Source organism: Lathamus discolor, chromosome 2 (assembly GCF_037157495.1).
Source record: "Lathamus discolor isolate bLatDis1 chromosome 2, bLatDis1.hap1, whole genome shotgun sequence".
Lineage (NCBI taxonomy): Eukaryota > Metazoa > Chordata > Aves > Psittaciformes > Psittacidae > Lathamus > Lathamus discolor.
In genome coordinates this window covers 13,726,606-13,746,372 of record NC_088885.1, presented here as the reverse complement: position 1 = coordinate 13,746,372, position 19,767 = coordinate 13,726,606, and the positions used below count along the sequence as shown (strand labels likewise).

Genomic DNA, 19,767 nt, shown 5'->3' with positions numbered 1-19,767 from the left:
CCATTGACTTTGGCTTTAATATCCTTAGCAGTCTTCCTTCTCTTTGTACAATTCTATCTTACCATCCTGGTCACTTAGGCAGCTCTAAGCAGCTGGAAAAGACACTTTAAAGGATGGTGTGGTGATGAGCTTATTGAGGGGTTGGCCCACAGAGCTTGGCTCTTCCCATTGCCTTTCATTACTGCTTTATCCACCCTAAGGCATTACATCTGAGCAGCAGCCGAAAGGAAGGAGGAAAAAACTGTGACAAGAGCAGATCCCACACATGCCCTTTCCTTTCACTCCTCTGTGAATGTGAATTGTCATAAAGAAACTCCATTTCTCAAACACAGTCATGTAATCCTGTGTGAAAGTTTTCCAAAACCAAATGTGCATATGAATAACATCCCCTGCCACAATGCTCTACACTGTGCATTCCCACCAGAGACAAGTCAGGTCATTCGTGTACAAAGCAAGTACCAGAGATAGCCAGGATGTCACAAAAGACCCATGGCCAAGGGTTAGGTCAGTATTTCCTTTTCATGAGGGTCTGTGTAGGTAGTGCTCCATCTGTATCCCCACTCAGGCTGCCGATGTTGCAGTACTCACAGATACTAAAGTCAGCAGGATACCTCACAAATCCATGCAACTTCAGATGTTAGGACCATCAAAACAGCCTCAAGGAGTTAGATACACAGGGTGCTTCTCACAGAGTAATCTCCAAGGGTGGGCTCAAAGCCCAGGCTGATGCCAGTTCTGAAATACTCGGGCTGGTGTGCTCTGAGAGAAATATCAAGTGCATGTATACTTAAGGCAGCCCCCTGGCACAGGCTTACTGGCAATACAGCACGGTCCTGGGTCCCCAGCATCCCATCTGCCTTCGTGCTGACAGCCTGCAGCAGGGAAGATGACCAGGATCCATCATTACAGGATACTGTTCGCTCTAGGGTCAGGCAGGTTTGTAGGCATCTGGCTCCCACTGTCTCCAGATGAGTCACCAGAGGCAATCTGGATGCCAGCTGCAAAATCCCTGAGGTGGCTTTGAATTTAGGAACTGTGCTGTGAATGCAGCTTCCCTATTCACCAATGAAGAGTATTACCAGGAAGTTTGCTTTCTAAAAGCATGGAGGTTCCTGACTTCTGCCAGATTGGCTCAAAAAATGCCCTGGGCATAACTCCTGGTGGCTATTCTGAAGCTCCTGCTTTCACAGTTACTTGTTGGCCATGTTCACACCTTTGCGCTTGCTTTTGCAAACATTCATGTGTTGGAGTTTTGCTATCGTGAATGCCAGAAAAGCAGTTTTGATAATGTGTACACTCATGGTTCACCTCATCATAAACCATAAATGATGCAACCCTGACTAAGTTCAACCAAAAGGCCTAAAAGCAGCAGTCTGTGCAAAAAACATCACCAGGAACCTGGGAAAAAAATCATGTTCATAAATGTTCCACAAGCAGAAAAATGGGAATTACTCTCTTGGCTGTAAAAATCCAGAGACAGGAGCCATTTCCTTCCTCTGGCAAAGATAGCTGAAAGTGTTTCCATGGAGCAAGCTGTATGTCATGCACACAGAGATAAAGACTTCTGCCTGATGCTTGGGGAGAATACGTACATAGCTATGGGGTTATGCATGCTGAAGATACACAAGCAGAGATGCTTGCCAGCTCCAGAAGTCTTGGAAGAAGAGAAAACAAACAAATGCTAGAACAAACAAATGCCTCTCTTCAGATTCCTTTTCCGGAAAAGAACCACCCTATGAATAAAACACCACAATTACCTTCACAACCAAACTGTCTTCTAGAGGATGGAGAAAGCAAGCTACTAGAAGAAACTGGAATCAGGTTGGATCCAATTTCTTTCCATCTAACTAGCAATTAAAAGCGTCTCTTAAGTCATTCAGACTTCCTTGGGAAGCAACACACCTTAGCAAACATAATTAAGATTTTAGCAGGTCAGTTAAAAAGGATCGCATCAGTGAAGAGGGGCTCTTTCCAACTGAAGGGAGATGTTTCAGGAGGGATTTCAATTCTCCCCTTCTCTTAGTACGTGGGAGCTCAGAAACACCAAACCACAGTGAGCCCTCCTGAAAGGCGCCAGAGAATTAATTTCTTCCTTAACTCTACTGAGCATCCAATGATGGCAATTTCATATCTTCAATGAAGAAGCACAGAAACTAGGCACCCTAATTTGGGACATAAACCACCACAAAATACATGAAGGCACCTGTCACACACACCTCAATGCAGGATCAAGCCTTTGGGGCTTATTCTTAACTGAACATCTAAAGCTTTCCATCGACTTTGGCTGTCCAAACCTTTCATGTAAAGAATGGGATCCACCTCTGCTGCTTCCTTGAAAGTTAATCAGGAGGCCACATCGCCAATGCTACGGATCATCTTTTCCCACCGCCTGTATTTGAGATGATTACATCTCCTTACTCTGTCACATGTCTCTGTTCCCGACAGCTTCTCAGACCTACTTCTTCTTTATACTCGTCTGGGCTTCTGGGAACTGCACTGCTCCTAACTAGTTTGCAATATACTGCTGCAAGCCCTTTATTAAGAGGCACACATGGCCCCTGTTATGATGAAAAATGCTTCTTCTTAAATGCACACGTATACTGCTCTATCATCACTCAGTGATAGAGCCCACAAATCTTCAGCTTTGCCCTTCTACAGATTATGAAATAAAAGAGAGAGGGAAACAAAAATACATTCTTCCCTAGTCAGGAAGGGAATGGTGGGAACCAGATTCAAGAAAAATATACTCACAGACAGATCTTTACAAAAGGACCTCACAGAGGCATCTCTGTGGGCTTGCTTTGTGGGTTTTCAATGGGGGTTTTGGTGAGGTTTTTTGGTCGTTGTTGGGATTTTGTTAACTGCATGCGTTGTTGTTGTTGTTGTTTCCAGGATGTACTTTGAATTATCATGGCCCTGGATCAATTCTTAGGTCTTGAGTAAAAATTCTCTTTTGGGCGAGAAGTATTTGCACAGAATGGCTCAAACAGCCACCATCTCACCGAGTCCAAAAAGGCAATAAATACCACACTAGGGGAGGGATTTCTGATAGCGCATATGCCACAATTATTCAGCTTGGCAAGCTAGTTACCCTTACACGTGCTTCAGAGTTCAAAGTCACTCCTCTCTTCCCAACACCTTGTTTATTAACGCTGCCTTTGTGCTCCTTCTCAGCCAAAAACCCCTTCGAATCCATCCCCCTGCTCCTTCAGCCTTCCCCTGGGGAACAGACAACCCTAGAGGCAACACTTTTAGCTCTTCGTTTGCAATTTGAAGGTGCTACCAAGCTGGACCTGCTCTTTACAAGCACTTTTGAGAAGGGGACAGGACAGACAACACTTCTTACCACCTACCATTAGTCAGGTAACTAAAGGAGTTGTTCCTGCTCATGGAGCACAGTGGGAGCTCGTGGCCAATAGCTCTGCCTCCTGTTTACCAGCTTTCAGTGTCAGGGCTTGTGATAGCAAACTGGTACCAAATAGAGCTGGGACTGGTCTCCTTTAGAGGCCCAAGTCCACCCTGGAGTACCTTGACTTGCAGGTAGCCTGCAGTTATTTCAAGGGAAACTGAGGCACGTGTATTTTTATAATTCAATAGCATTTGCTTTACTGCCACATCAGCATTTTCTGCTGACTGTGCCCATGCTGCGAGAAGTCTGGAAGTAAAAGAGCTCCTGTTGACGGACCAAACCCTAACAGGTTGCCTGTAATGAGAGGGAGCTTCCAAGCACATGTGGAAAAGTGTGTGAGCTGGCTAGCCAGTGCACATGGCAGAGCATATGCCAAGTCATGGCAAAATGCAGGCAGAAGCATGACAGAAAGCTCACCTACTTCCCTTCTCTCCCTTGCTTGGATGCTCAGCTCTACTATGAGCTTGTCCCCAGTGGATGCTCTGCCTCTAATAGCAATAGAAGCATAACTTGAACGCTTGTGTTGACCTAAGCTCTACCTTAAGGCAGGTAAGAAGCCTGATTTCTGCAGACACCTGTTCCTCAACGGCAGAGATTAAACCCCACTATGTTTAAGATGTGAAGCCATTCACTCCCATTACCCTTTCCCACCAGGAGGGCTACTCACATGGCCATGCTGATCCAGCTCGTTGTTGGTGAGCTTGACTTTCTCGAAGGACACCATCTGCTTCAGCAGTTGCTCTCCTGTGAACGGGGAGTCAGGGTGCACGTACAACCTAGAAACCACAGGGGACATGAAAACTCTCACCTCTTGGCTTGCCCATGGGCACCACCTTGTAAGCAGCCCGTACTATCTTGCTTTCAGGATACCCAGTGGTTCCACAGATGCTTATATCCTGAGAGCTTAGGGTAATGCAGAGCTGCTACACAAACAAGATTCAATCTCCCCCTAGTTAATAAGTGCCTGAAAAACAACCATTCATGAAAGGCAGCGAAGCAGATGCCTCAAGTTGTTTTAATTCACTGCAACATAATGAAGAATCCCCTGTCCAAGTGCTTGATTGCTCTCTAACCATACTTATTATTTTATCTAGTTATCTAAAATGGAGACATTAGCTAACATTCACTGTTGTGCCTTTTCCCAAATGAAAAATTGATCATGTCTTTCCCCACAGCTGTACTAACAAGCACTTAAAATAACAATGACTACAGCTCGGAGAGAAAAAACATGGTGTCATTAGAGAGATAGTGGGGGAATGTAGATAAAAATGCATTTTTCTTTATATGCAACATTAAGCCGTGATAATGATTTTAACCTGCACTTGATCTCACGTTAACTGTGGTGACGTCTGTTTATAAGAGGTTGGAGGCTGCAGTCCAGCACAGTGGTCTGACATGAAAAATTAATTGCAGCTCTGTAATTAACAATCCACCATTTTGGAAATTAAGCAGAAGAGAAGGAAGCGCAGAAGACATGTAGATATAACGCTATATACATCATGACCAGAATAATTATCAGTGCCAGGCTGTTTATAAAGAATTTTTTTATAGGAATAATGTATTGCAGAAAATTATTTAACTCCAGTGTTCTTTTATGACACTGAATTAGGAGCTGAGCAACACCTTTAGCTAGTGCAAACCAGACCTGTTCTGCTTCTGTCGGTGTTGGTTATCACTCAGGGAGAGCCTGACTCTTGTTTTGGGTGATGTCTTTGGCCACAGGCATGGATTTCTTCCATTAGGTGGGTGCAGCAGCGCCGAGACGCCGTGTTAGAAAGATAAACATTTTTTTACTGTTGTTGAGCTATGATTCTGGTTTAGGCAAAAGGAGAATGGAAAAACCACTAAACGATGGGGCGTAACTCTCTGATAGACTGCACTGATCCCTAATCAAGGAATGCCTGTCCTAAAGACTCTGGGGAGCACAGCTCTGTTGCTCAAAGAGGAAGGAGATTTGATCCTGCACTCTCCGCTTTTGCCAGCAGAATCCCCAAGACACAGTGAAACTGAAGTTTACCAGCACAGCTCACTTCAGATATGCAGGATGTTTTCCTTACATTGATCCAAAGCACAGCTTGGCTGGTAGAGCTGTGTCTGCAGGAGGGATGCTGAGCCTGGGTTCCTGTGGCAATAAAATATTCCTAGCATACTTGCTATCGACTCTGCTGATTGCACTGCAAAGCTCATGAAAAATTATGGTGTATCCGAAAACCCAAGACCTGGAATCCTGTTCTGTCAAAAGAATTTTACCTCTCATGAAAAATAACTTTGCCTTCCTGTAAGAAAACCCTATGAAAATCTCAGTCTTTGGAGCCAGGAATTAGAGAAGGCAAAAGAAATAGGGTCCCAAACATGCCCTGCAGCTTTTCAGCCAGTGTTAAGGTACATGTTTTGTTCTGACTGACTCCTAATTTTGAAAGGCTGGATAGCTAATGTTTATTGTGACCACAGAGTGTCAGGCTCAGCAAGGTTTGGCTAATTGGGACCAAAAAGCCAAACTATTTCAGCTATGTGCTGGGGAATGAATAAAGATCTTGGTGTGTCTAAAAGCTGAGCACAATTGTTTCACACCAGAGGCAGTTGATGCTTGGCAGTGCTTTCAAACAGCCGAGTGCCTGGATGTTAGCAGAGCACCAACAGGAAAGTTACTGAAGGATAGGTTGTATAAATGTGTTAACAGATCTTGCTTTGCTTTACGTACTTGCTACAAGCCACTGCAACACGTGGTTCCACCTGGTGAACTACACCTATCCACACACTTCGACAGCATGAGCTTGTACACCTTGGAGAAGAGGGTTGAAAACTAGAAGTATATCCCTTTGAAGTAGAATTCATCAACAGGACTATGAGCGTGTACAAGCAAAGGGGCTAGAGAGATAAATGCGCACATTCCAGTGCAGCACACACGGCTCACCCAGAAGCTCACGCAGGCTCTGCTGCCTAAGGATGGCCAGATGCAAGGGGCTGCTCATTTCAATTCACAAAGGCTTCAGGGGCCATATTTGGATGTGAATTTGCTCCACAGCATATAATGTGTCATGATATAGTTTGGGTACTGCTTCCTTCTAGTGTATTTTGGAATGCAACACTGCTCTCCTATTTAGTTTAACAGTTGGTCTGGTCCTACACACCCCGTGCATGCTACTTTTCATGACTTTAATGTCTCAAATGTGATACTTTTTAAAGATTTCCTACCTTAAGGTCTCTAAGCATGTAAACACCATAACTTCATTAAAAATACGATCATAGCCAAATACAGTAAAAAAAAAAAAACAACCCAACAAAGACTTTTGAGTGAAGGAAAGAAGGTGAGTGAAAAAGGAAGAACAAATAAAGGTACATGCTGAAACGTATGAAACTGATGTTTCACACAGTCTTAGCAATTTAGAAGAGCAAAGTATCAGATAAGCGTTATTTGAGGATAGAACACCTTCGAAGATTTACAAAAGACTCTCCAAGAAGTATTTTTATTCAAGTGTTGCAACATAAGCTTGTCTTAAATACTGACAGCGGGAAGACAGGGATAAAACTGGTTTAAATAGAAAGTTCCCTGAAGGGCTAATCTTTCAAACAGAATCACATATTACTTATTAATTTAAGGGGGGGAAAAAGCTGTTTTAGCATTGAAAGTTACTTATATAATGCAAAGAGCAAAACACCTAACGGGTAAGATCCTGCAAAGTCTTACATGCATGCACAATGTGACTCCTTAATAATTCCCCTGATGTCTTTGTGCCTGTGCACATGAAGGCAGGGATGAGCAGGGGGAGTTCGCACCTTGGTACCAGGCGCTAAGCACATGTAACCCCCCTCGCTAGCACTCAAGTAAGAAGAGCTAAAACCCTGTGTTCTGAGGACAAGAGATCTGAACTTCATTAAGGGCTTCTGTTACTGGAGCAGGACCAAGCCTGTTTCAAGGTGGGAGGAGTACGACTTTTAATCTGTTCAAGCAAGACAGAGGCCTCCCACCTCAAAAGATGCATTAACAGAAAAAGCACAAGTAATGCAAACGTCTGAACCTCTTGACACCCTTTTCTCACCTAACAGAAGCATAAGGGGGAGAAAGTATTTAAGTGTCCATGTAAGTACCCTTCATACAAAGAAAAAGCAATCTGTGCCTGTGCTGTGATCAATGATCTTTTCAGCTAAGCATCCTGAAAATGAAACAGGAAAGGGATGCATTTACACATGGGGCAAAACAGCCTGGAAATGAAGCAGCACAAGTACACGTTTGCGCACAAGGGTACTGATCCATTGGGGACCTTAAAGAGCTACCACAGTATTATGATAATAAATATTAAACTCCAAGAAGGTTTGATCCTGGTTCTGAAACACTCAGTAGGGCAGTCGCTAATTATTCCAAGGATCAATGTCTTATACGCTTGCATTTCCTTATTGAACTAGTCTCTGCCAAATACAGTGTGAATTAGCAATCTATTTAAAGGTATCCCAGAAAGCACATGAACAGAAAACTAAGAAGGGGAGAACTCTGCCTTAAAAACTATTTCTGTCCTTCCTTCATTTTTCCTTTTGATGCTGACTCCTTTGGAGCAGGACCCGTGTTTTTTTCCTTGGGGTTTTAATCAATGCCTATTACAATACGTCAATGGAAGCCCTCAGACGTTAACCGCATTGCAAGAAGGAGTTTTTGGCCATGAAAACAAAGCCAACATAACTCCTAGGTTGCTGTCTTTAATCACAGCTTCTCTGCATGCACTTTTTGTTTGTTTGCTTCCGTGAGCCGCCTTCCAGAGATGAGCAGTCAGCAAGAATCCAGCTGAACTATTTATATAAGGAAAGCATGCAGGGTTCAATCCCTATACTCACAGACACCAAAAAATCCACTTCCATTTCTTGTGTTTCACTTCTAATTTCTGCCTCTGTAATAAGCAAGTTCTTAACCCCGGGCTAAGCCACCTGGAGCAGATCCCTATGCCTGCACTGAGCCCTCTACAGAAAGGTTCTTTGAAGCCAGAGAGGCATCCAGGTTATTTCCATATCTCCGGCTCTGACTCAGCAAAGCCGTTGGACATGTGCTTCAGCCTTACGGGACTTGGGGGCTTAAGTAGGTACTGAAGTGATGGGCTGAATACGATGAAGTGTGGGTCTCTGAAGTGCCCTCCCACCGCACAGCCTAGTGCTGCAGCCTCAGTTTCCCCATGCTCAGAGGGGTCAGTCATTCATTACATTCACAGAATTATTATAGGAATTGTCTGCAGCATTTTGTTTCTATATCGAAAAGGGGGAGAATTTAATTGGGTTTTTTCCCCATAGTTTTTCCAAAAAATGTCTGGATTTCTTAAAAAACAAAACCAAAACAAACAAACAAATAAACCCCTGCTGCAGAACTGATCCACACTTTCCCTGCTGTCCAAGAGAGAACTAAAATCAAGAATAAAAGTATAGTTTAGCAAATGTTGAATGTGTTATCAAGAAATAAGCAATAAATATTCAAGCATGGACAGCACTGAACTGCAATGGAGTATTTCAACTTGGACTTGACTGGTGGTGCTTGGATTGTTTTATATTATGAAGTCAAACACTGGGGGGCAACGGGGGGGGAGGGGGCAAACACAAGACAGAAATCGATATATTTTAAATATTTTTTAAAGCTTTCTTGCCTGAATTGAGGCAAACTTCATTTATATATCCATATAATATATATATATGTACACACACATATATATATATGCACACACAAAATAAAAGAGCCTTTAGCCAAGTCCTGCATGCATTGGAGCATTCAATATAAACTAAACCTCAAGCAGAGATGTGAGGCCCGATTCTGCATCACAGAAATTGATCAGTGTTTTGCAATCAGTGCTGTTGAGCACGGACTCAAAATCTCAAAGCGCTGTTTGCAAAGAGTGTGAAAAGATAAAGACCGGGTATTCTTGAAGAAAAGAATAGTAACAAGAAAGAAAAAGTAAAGAGAATAAAAGGAATCCCAGCAATAAAATCTACAAACCTTGCAGGGAGCGGAGGGTCAGCTTTTCCAGCCACTAGCCAGGAAGACCTGTGGTAGGCATATCTATATCTTTTATTGTCCACAGGAACTATATCCATTAACACAATGTACTTGGCCTCAGGATCCACTCCCGAGAAGGAAACCCTGATCGTAGGGAACATCCTCCTGAAATAAAGGCAAATCAGAAAAATAAATAGGTGATGAAGAAGAGAAATGAAAGAGCTTCTGAAAGTAAGAATTCTATTTAAAGCACCTGGCAAAAAAAAAAAATAAAGCATCTATTGATTGTGCTTCTGCATAGTAGAAATTAAATCCTGTGTGTACCTCTAATACAGACAGAAAAAAGACCAAACAAAACAGCTTGAAATCAAAACGGTTTTTTGGAAGCAAAAACATGGCAAAAATTAAAGAGGAAAAATGTAACTTTTGCCTGTTAGTTAAAAGTACAGAACGATTCCACAAAATACTTGTACCGAAGGTACATAAATCCTTAGAAAGGTGGATTTTTTTTTTTAATGGGATCCACACAGCGTTAGGGAAATAGTGCAGAAATCATTACCGTTCAGCGTCTCCGGTAGTTTAGATGCGCGTTTACGATTATTTCCGAGAGGAATTTTCAAACCCCAAAAACTTCCTTTACTTCCCTTTCGACAAAACGCGATCTTAAACTGTGAGATTGTGCGGTCGACCCGAAACAGTCCAATCACTTTTAAAGCAGTTTCAATTTTTCAACTTCAAATTGCAGATTTTATATGTGCTTTTAAAATACTTAGCACACACGCTGGTAAAGAAAACCAGTCGTCGGGGCACTGCATTAATAACGAGTAACTCTGCGGGTTACAAAACCCGACAAGCCACTCTGCTCTTCCTGACTGCGATGGACTCATCCAAAAGGCTTTACAGAAGAAACGGAGGAGGAAGCCTGGGATTTTCTTGCAACGGAGAGAAAAGAAAACCGAAGCAAAACAAGCCCTGGCCGAGTTCGTTCCCCACCACTCCGCATTTCCCCGTGTCTGTACCAACCCTTAGCCATCCGTGCTGCTCTCCCAAAGTAAGAACCAGCGGGGTTTGTTTAGTTTCCCTTCTTTCCCCTCTGCCCAAAGGCAGGATGTACGGAGGATGCCCGCAGGGATGCCGGGGCTGCCCAGCCTTACCTTCCGGACTTGGTGATGATCATCTCGGTACCCAGTTCGTGAAACTTGTCCCAGAGCTCTTTGGTCTCCAGGCTGCAGGAGATTTTGGCCATCTCCTCGCTGGGGATGATAGGGGTGGTGGGGATGAGGGGCTCGGTGCACAGGGATGAAGGGCTGGTGCTAAAATCCCCGTGAGGGTCCAGGCTGGATAAGTCACTCAAAGGCTGGGCGCAAGAGGATTTCTCAACGAATTGTTCTGCAGGATTTCAGGGAGGGGAAAAAGAAGAAGAGAGACAGAATTCAGTCAAGACGGGGGTAGGGACCGCTGAGAGAAACTGTGTAAAAATACAATTCAATCAAAAGGCGTTTCTGGTTCAGCTGCCCCCTCTGACCCCGCACAGCCGCGATGTTTCTAAGGCGCCTGCTCATCATTTGAGGGTAGAGCTGGTGATTTTCGGATATGAGCTTTGGGAAAAGCCCGGGGAGCGGCTCAGACCCCGCCGCATCCCGCCCGGCTGCTGCCGGCTACGCGGGCGCGGAGGGTCAGGATGGGATCTCCTCGCTGCCAGCCGAGGATTTCCATGGAAAAGTCACTAATTCTCGTTCAAACGGGAGCGCTCGGCTCCGAGGCTCTCGCTGGCGGCTGCTCCTCAGTTGCGCCCCTGTCAGAGACCGTAACTCGGAAGGAGCCTTAGCGCGGCCGCGCTTCCTCCGCGGGGAAGCGAGCTCCTAGCGCTAGCTCACGCGGCCAGAAAGCTGGCTCTGCCCTTGCCTCTCAGCTGGATTGCTGAGGCTCAACACACTCCCTCAGGGAAACGGGCTTCGAGAAGGGCAGCGGCGTGCGGCCGCGCACCCTGCGCGGAGGCACTGGCCCCGCGGGTGCGGAAACTGCCGCCGGCGTTAGCTCCCTTCGGAGCTTCTTTCCTCCCCTCCCCAAGCTCCGGGAGGCCTCAGGGGCTCTGAGGGGAAGGAGAGGAGGGCACATGGGTCTGGCCCGTCAGCGGGATGCGGCCGCGGATCCGCAGCCCGGCCCCTCCGCCGAGGGATTTCGGCCAAATCTCCGGGCAATCGTTTCCCTTCGATTCCAAATTCAGTGGCGGGGGGGGAAGAGTTGAAAACATGATTGAAAAGTTAATGGAACGAGCGGTTTCAGAAAAAAAACGGAAGGTAAATGAAGAAGAGCAGCTACGGTTAACACAAGACCGTGTGAATGTATCAAACGGGAAATGCAGCAACATTCCGGCCTACGTTATCGCCTAGTCTCAAAAGTAAAGTTCACAATGAACCCCTGGACTATGTGAAGCTGTCGAGTCCGTTGATGAGGTGGAGCAGGCGCCGAGAGCGCTGCCTTCTCGGAATTCCTATAACATCGAGGGTTATCTTCTTCATTGGCGCCCTGGAAGCTTAACACTTTTTTTCTTGTAGCAGTATTTTCCTGCGAACTCTGGGATAGACGCAAGGACCGCAGGAATTTGGGGGCAGGAGGAGAAGCAGCTAATACTGAGCGGTTTTTAGAGCCTTCGAGCGTCTGAATCGAGGCGAGCGAATAAAAACGAAGTCGCTTCCCCGAAAATCGTCAGGAATTACTAGAAAAATCCTTATGGACGCTGTAGAGTAAAACAGCCTGTATGAGCCTACAGCGAGCGGCTGTGGAGCGAGGGGATTTTCAGGTCTACGTACAAGTTTTACTACCCCTTATAAGCCTGAGCGCGATAGCGGAGATTCTCTTAGATGACTTCAAAACCATAGTTTGTTTGCTATAACTACGAAGAGGTTCTCTTGATGGCAGCGAAGGGGTTGTGGGTAGTCACTACCTCGGGGTGTGGGTAGTTCTAAGAATGGCAAAACCGGGTAGGTGACAGAAGTGATTTAAGCTAGGGGAATTTCGGAGCCGGCTTATGCTATAGGAGCCCGTTCATGCTATAAACAGCCTCGCCTAAGAAGGGCGGTGAGTACACGAGGAGGCTCCTCTGGGTTTCGCAGCAGAGCTTTGACTTCTGCAAGGGGAAACCTGCGGGCAAGGGGGAAACCGGCTGCGGGGCTTTAAGGGGGTGGGCAGATGGACGGACGTAGAGAAGGGAGCTCCCGCGCCCTACGGACACCAGCGGCCGCCCCAGTCCCCACTCACCCAGCGGCTTGATGGTGCTCTCGGAAGACTCCTTGTCCTTAGAACTGCCACTCGACATGAGGGCTGCGATGGAGAAGGCGTTGGCCCGGGAGGAGAGCTGCGGCTTGGGGGCCGGCGTGTACTCCATGGCCACCCACCGGAGAAGCGGCTGGGCGCGGGGCAGGCGGGATGAAGTACCGGGGGCAGCGGAGCCGGGATACCGGGCGGAAGGAAAGCGCTCTGCGCCGAGCGCTGCGCGCTCCCCCGCCTTAACGCGGGGCCGCGGAGATCCTATCGGCCGGCGGCCAATCGGCGGCGGGACACGTCAAGGGCCCCGGCCCGGCCGCGGAGGGGGGAGGAGGAGGGCGGAGGAAGAGGAGGAAAATAAGGAGGAAGAAGAGGAGTAGAGGGCTGTGCCCGCCCGCGGGGAGGGCAGGGGGTGGCCGGCCCTCAGCCGCCGCTCCGCCCTCGGGCAACCCAGTCCCTCTGTCCACCGAGCCACCCCCCGGCTGCCGCTTGGGGTGAGCTCCCCTCTCCTAGGAGTCCTTTGAGGGGGGGGGATGCAGGCTGGGGATGCTCCGAGAAGGTCTCTAGGCTATGCACTTTGTCGACACAAGAATCAGTAGAGAGATGGTTGAGAGGAGGAAGAGATTGGGTTTGGGTCTATTTTCCATTTTTTCTTTAAAATTTTACTTTATTTTATTTCATTATATTTTATTTTATTTTAATTGAATTTATTTTGCGCACTCAAGTCTGTGTCAATTTTCTACTTTACCTTCAAAGTGTAAAAGACCGCAACTCTTAAAGCAGCCTTTTTCGTTGCTTTCTGCCTTTTGCGCCAGAAGGTTCCCTAAGGCTGATCGTACACTTGGTTTTCCCGCACCTGGAAGCCAAATATTATCATCCCAAACAGCTCTACTTGCTCCGGCCAGACCCTTGCCGTCCCAGATTGCCCGCTTCTCTGCAAGCCCGTTTCATATCGGCTCTGCCAAAGTAGGTGGTATCGATCAAGTACATAAGACAGAGAAGAAACCCAGGACGGGCTGATGGTGCCAACGAGCAGATTATTCCAAGGCAGTGATTTAAGTAAGTTGCTCGCCAGGACTCTAGTAAACATACCATGTAAGCATCCTCCGGTTAATAATAAATAAAAATGCGAGTAATTTAACTAAAGTCCTTTAAATAAAAGGAGGACTAAAAATACTTGCTCGCTAAAATGACTCAAGAAGACAAGCAAATTTGTTCAGTAAATTTCCAACTTCTAATCCTAGAACCTGAATTTAATACTCAGGCTTGTGCCAAGAGACACAAGGACTACCCTCGGCCAGGGATAGATAGATCCGTGCGCCTCCTATTCCTGCTGAACTTAGTTGATTAATGAATACGGGGAAACAATTATTCGGGTCACCCCCTTACAGCCGGTGAAGGGGGCAACGTGAAATAGTGCCTTATCGCTCTGAAATGAGGGAGAACCAGCGGCAGTTTGCCCTTTTATTAACGGAATTCGCTAATACATAGATTACATAGAATAGAAAACATAGATAGAATAGAAATATAGATATTCTATCACAAACAGGGTATTTAGGAGCGCCTGACGCTTTTGGCAGAGGGCTGAGGAGTTCAGTGTGGCCCACAGTGAGGTTTGGGGGACCGGTCCCACGTAAGGCATGAACAGTGGAGGAACCCCTCCAGCCCCCGCTGCAGCAGCCAGGTCAACCCCCGGAGCATCGCCTCTGACCACAGCGAACCCGGGACAGAACGACTGTCCCGACATCAACCCGAAGAAAACAAACAAACAAACAAACAGCTCCGAGAACGCTTTTCCACTTCACCCCAAGGGAGATCCCTTCTTTCTACAGCCTGGGCTCCCCGCTCCTGGGGGGTCTCGGCCCTACGCTTGCTTGGCCCTACCTGGAAAGCAGGGTCCGGCCTGCCTGAAAAGAAGGACAAGGGAGGGGTGCGAATAGCCTGAGGAATTCTCTTCACCGTTCCGGTGGTGGCGGGGGATGCCTCAGTCCCCTTTGGTCTCCTACCTCCTCTATGCGCCTCACAAACAAGGATAAAAAAGCCAAGATTCCGTCAAAGAAACAGCGCGGATCCTGAAAAAAAAACCACAAACATCCAAACAAACAGAAAACCCCAAACCCAAACAACCCACCAGAACTCTCCCTTTTCCCCTTGCTTTTCTCCGTCCCCCAGCAGCCAGGTGGTAACATACCTGTCCCTGGCAGGGGCTGCCCGCGGCCCGTCGGGGCTCAGGGGAGGGGTGAATATGTCGGTGCTGACTGCTCCTGGCTGAAAAACACCGACGTGCAGGATCGGAGCCCTTTCTGCTGTGCCTTGTCGCTGGATTTCCAGCCCCGAGGGGTAGACGTGCGCTGCCTACAGCCCGGGGAGAAAGACCAGGACCTGGCCCTGGCGGGGGCAAGCGGCAAGTGGGGGGAGCGGCTCAGCGGGCGAATTGAGACAGGGGCAGGGGGCTGCTGTCCTGCGAGAGGGACCGGCCTTGGGAGCTTGCGGGTCTCTCTCCTCGTACCTCGGAAATAGAAAACCCGGGGTGGACGGAAACCAGGAACTTTATTATTTATTTTATTTTATTTTATTTTATTTTATTTTATTTTATTTTATTTTATTTTATTTTATTTTATTTTATTTTATTTTATTTTATTTTATTTTAACAATTTCATTTTGTATGGGGTCCGTCACCATAGGATGGCTGTTCTTTACTCATCGGAGCCGCGCAATTTTTCTCTCTATCCCACGAGAACCTTTTATTTTCTTAGTTTCCCCCTCGCTCCGCCTCCGATAAGCAAAAGAGCCTTGTCTAGACATCCAGAGCACCCCTTCCCCAGCCCCAAGGGCAGTGAACGGGGCTCGGCTCCGGCAGCCTAATCCTCGGTGCGGCTCCGTCCCCTGCCGCCCGCAGACCCCGGGTGGGAAAGGGAAGAGACGCCGGCTGCCTTGGGCCGCCACTCCGGGGATGGGGGCGCTTCCAGAGACGGGGGACCCCAATGCTCTTGATCGCCCTCTGCTTTTCCATTAATTAACGTAATTAATAAACCTCTGCGTGCCCTTCCCGGGGGATGGAGCCGCAGCAGCCGGTCCCCGCCGAGACGGTGCCGGAGTGGCTGTCACCGCTGCATCGAGCCTGCTCCCGACAGCAGAGTTACAAGCCCTGCTGGCCCCGAGCAGGGCGTTTGCCTTGGATGAACCCGTTCCCATAAAATCCTTCGTTATTTCTTTATCCGTATATAAAGAACACGCCATCCACACAGCAGTTTTCTGTCTAGCAAATCCGTGTGTGTGTCTCTAGTGTCCATCTGGTAGGGCAGAGCCATGTCATTAGGCTTTATTCTGCTTTCAAAATACCGTTTTTTTTCCACCCTCCTTTGCGTGAAAAGCTCCTCGCTGTCCAAAAAGCAGCGTGCGGGGCACCGCTGAGGAGAAGTGCCGCACGCCCCGTTGCGCTCGTTCCTTTACCGGCTTTAATCAGGATTAAATCTCGGTTTCACCGTCAGGTTTCAAACAGGGAGCCTGCAGCCCCTTTCCAAAACGTCTCTCTGCCCTCTGACAAGCAACGGGAAAATCCTAATGCCGTGAAAACTATGGACGCCTCTTCCTCCCGGCCCAAACCATGGCAGGAAGGAGACAAGAGGGAGAGAAACCTGCTGAAACCCGCCTGGAAGCTTGCCCTGCCGCCGATGATTCCAGGTGAGCCTTTTCTTGGGTGACAGGAGCTCACACCGTGCTCTCTTTCGCGTGGTCGCGCAGCGCTTCTGCGTGCCGAAAAAAAAGGGGCGCAGAGCGCGCGGGGATCACGCACGTATTTTAAGCCAGTTTCGCGTAGTGATGGAGGCCACAGCTCTTTTATATATATAGAAATACATATCTGTAGCTATATGCAATTTCCCTCTTCCTCCCTTACGCCCCCATCTCCCCTCTGGAGCCATCGCCTGTGCAGAGGGCGAGACCCCTCCCGCTTTAATTAGGAGCCCGAGGGTGAGGATGCCGCTGCCGGCCCCTCACCGCCGCCTGCCTGCCTTGACTGCTCCCGGCCCAGTGCTACCAGGAGCCGGTGCTCGACCCTTCATCCCGCACCGCGGGACAGCCTGCGGGGCTGCTTTAGCCTTGACGGCATTCCCGCCTCGGGAGGGGAGGAGTTAAATCTTTTTCTGCTTCTTTTTTCTGCCTTTCTTTATACTTTTAATCCCACCCCAGTAGCTAAAACCCGCTTGTCCGAAAGAATCGGGTTTATTCCCTCGGTCAGGGTCTCCAGAGCGCCCGTTCATGTCTTGAGAGCACGTCGCGATCCTGCAAAGCGAAGCCCACAGGGCTCCCCGGCTCCGGCTCTGCTCATTGCAACCCTACACGATTATCATCTCTACTTTCAGGCTCTCTTTCCCTTCCACTCCTCTGCTGCACATAATTCCACAGCTCTCTCCGCCAGGTTCACCCTCCCTTTGATCCCCGGTTTTGGAGTAAGCCCCGTTCCCAGCACTATTCCTGTGGCGGGGTAGCTCCATCCCCTTTCCCGCGCTCTTCCCGCAGGTAAAGGAGAAGCCCAGGTACCCCAGATCCAATTTCCCGACAAAACCATCTCAATGTCACCTACGCTGAGAAGGTGGCTTATTGGGGCAAAAAAGCGAGGCGTTTTAAACCCATTAGGCATCTCCCAGATGCAAATCCAATGGTGGGAAGAGAAAGGCTCTATTAAGACCCGAGGGTTGGCAATTAGATTATAGTCCAATTGCCAGTGGATAATGTGCTAAAAGCTTTCCCACTTAGTGTAACTCCTCGCTGAAAATTATTCGCACTTTGCAGGCTGTTGCACTCCTGAACGGAAGACGTCTTTGTCCATAGAGAGCACAAACAGGAATAGCTCAACATGGACACACGGACAGAAAGACACAGGCTCGGGAGGTCTCACAGCCAGAGGCATTAAACGCATCCATCCTGATCCAAAGTTATATAGCAGATCTGCTCCTGGTGCATGTACACATGGTACAAGAGTGTGAGTATCAATGGATCCATGGGTGCACCAACACCTATTCCAAAGGGCAATACCGTACATACACACACCGTCATGTCAGCTGGACATGATTCGACAGTAACACCCCTTCCATGTGCAGAAAATACACTGTATTTTCCATATAAAGCTCAAGTTCACACTTAATGGGAGCAATGACATTTTTAGTTTAAAAAGTTCCTGTTCTGGTTATTCTGCAGGTTTTATTTTGTTGGTTTAAACCCATCACTAAAAGCTGACAAACTTTCCCCTAAGGATTTGTACTCCTGATGCTCTCCAGCTATAAACTGAAGCACTACCAAGATCAGTGCAAGACTCCAGATGTGATCATTTCCTTCAAATACTGCAAAATCTCTTTATGTTTGAGGATTCCCCACTCAGAAAGCTGCCTCCATGCAGTGAGGGACCTTTGCCCCCTTCCCCATCACATTCACCAGAAGTCATGAGCCTTTTTTTTTTTTTATAAAATTTTGAGATTATTATTTTTTAATTAATTAACATACAAGTTTGTCTTGCTCAACTTTCCCAACATCATTTACATGAAACCCAAAGCAAAATAAGTCATCCCCAACCAGCACACAGAATGGCCAAGACCCATGCCACGCACCTGGTGCCTGCAGTCACCAAGCACCCGCTTCGGAATGTGGAGTTTAAAATAACAGCCAGTGGTGATCTTTAACGTTCTGGTTTTATACATCTATTATGTGCTCATTTTCAAGCTGAGGTCCTTAAGAGCCCTACCACCTGTTTTGCAGAGGTAGAGGAAATATGCATCGAATTAACTGTCAGAACTAAGCAGAAAGGCTGGCATGTTGAATGGATGAAGAGAGGCAGAAAATCTCCTTCATAGGTCTTAAAAAAAAAGAATCAGAGAATATAAAACTTTCTGTTCACATTCCAGCTACTTCGTTGGAGGGGACTGCGTGTCAATGGCTGGCAAAAGGAGCTGTTTGCCTGGTTTCTTCACACAAAAAGCACTTTCAACTTCATTACACACAAAGCATTTCAGAACGCTCTTCCAAATTTTGTAAAGCATAAAATGTGACTTGCTTACTTAACGAATGGGATATTATTCAACATGAAAATGGTATGTGCAGGGATACATATCTATCCACATAGCCCTGCAGTATCACACACTTAAACTTGCCCAGTGGTGCTTTTCTTAGTTGCCTTCCATAAATCAACACAAGCAACCCGCAGTCTGCCACAGCAGAAGATTTACTGTCAGCCTAAACCACTGCTTCGGACCAAAGGTTTGCTGGAAAAGAAGATTTCTGTATTTCAGTGCTCACTTTAAACTTTGACTTCCAACCTGAAGATGGAAGTCAAGATGCAGTTCCTGGTAGACTGCAGATTGCAATGCCTCCTTCTCCTTTCATCGGGTATAGGGGTCCTTCCACAGTTTTGGGCTTGCAGTTTCCAGGAGAGCTGTCCCTGCAATCATTTGTTGGTTGAAGCAAATCTCTGGCTACTGAGTGAGTGGGATTGCGCAGTGGGACTGCTTGGCAAATGTACCTGAGCTCCTGAAACAATATTGTATTATTTCATTGTGTCTCTGTGGTTGATCTTTTGAGTGAATCTGTTTTAACTTTTTTCCAGGTCTTCTTGACTTTTACCATATTTCATATATAATTAAAAAAAGTACTTAATAAATCAGAACTTTTAAGCTTTATCACACTATTAGAAGTTAAATAGGTGGTTCGTTTGCCGTTTAAAAGTTTTAAAATCGCATATTTAAAAGATGTTACTAAACAACAAGTTGCCCATTTAAAGTATTTGAACAAATTCAGCTACATAAAAATGTCTCAAGAAGCTTTTTTTGCTTGAAAGTATAATGAGCTTTTACACAGCACTCAGTCTGAAGATGATCACATGCGCATTATGAGAAAGGGTAATTCTTTTCCCCTCAAATTTTGCAGGCCTTGGATTAGTAGGAGAATTTCAGAGTTGCCTGTAATGGCAATATGAAAATAGGGATAGCGGGAAGCGTGGGGAAGGATGGAAACCTCAAGGACTAAGAAAAAACATTTTCTGGCAAGTGCTAAAACTTTTTTGGTTTTTTTGTAATTTCATTTTAAATAGAAGAGTCTCTGGTTTTGGGTCTCCAGTTTGAGATGTCCTGGG

General features: G+C 46.8%; 1 protein-coding gene and 1 long non-coding RNA gene across 5 annotated transcripts in view; one reads left to right on the top strand and one right to left on the bottom strand.

Annotated features, from left to right (window-relative positions):
• Nucleotides 1-12,953, bottom strand: part of TBX20 (T-box transcription factor 20) — a 34,871-nt gene extending 21,918 nt beyond the window's left edge. For all 4 annotated transcript variants that reach the window (XM_065665798.1, XM_065665799.1, XM_065665801.1 and 1 more), the window contains exons 1-4: nt 12,639-12,953; nt 10,532-10,766; nt 9,378-9,542; nt 4,077-4,185 (exon numbers count right to left, since the gene is read on the bottom strand). In XM_065665798.1, coding sequence (XP_065521870.1) covers nt 4,077-4,185; nt 9,378-9,542; nt 10,532-10,766; nt 12,639-12,765 — 636 coding nt within the window. In that variant the 5' untranslated portion in view covers nt 12,766-12,953. The remainder of the gene's footprint in view (nt 1-4,076; nt 4,186-9,377; nt 9,543-10,531; nt 10,767-12,638) is intronic.
• A 4,501-nt stretch (nt 12,954-17,454) lies between these two features.
• LOC136009119 (uncharacterized) lies at nt 17,455-19,323 on the top strand. The gene is made up of 2 exons (XR_010610344.1): nt 17,455-17,628; nt 18,545-19,323. It is a non-coding gene; the product is annotated as an uncharacterized LOC136009119 (long non-coding RNA).
• Nucleotides 19,324-19,767: the final 444 nt, after the last annotated feature.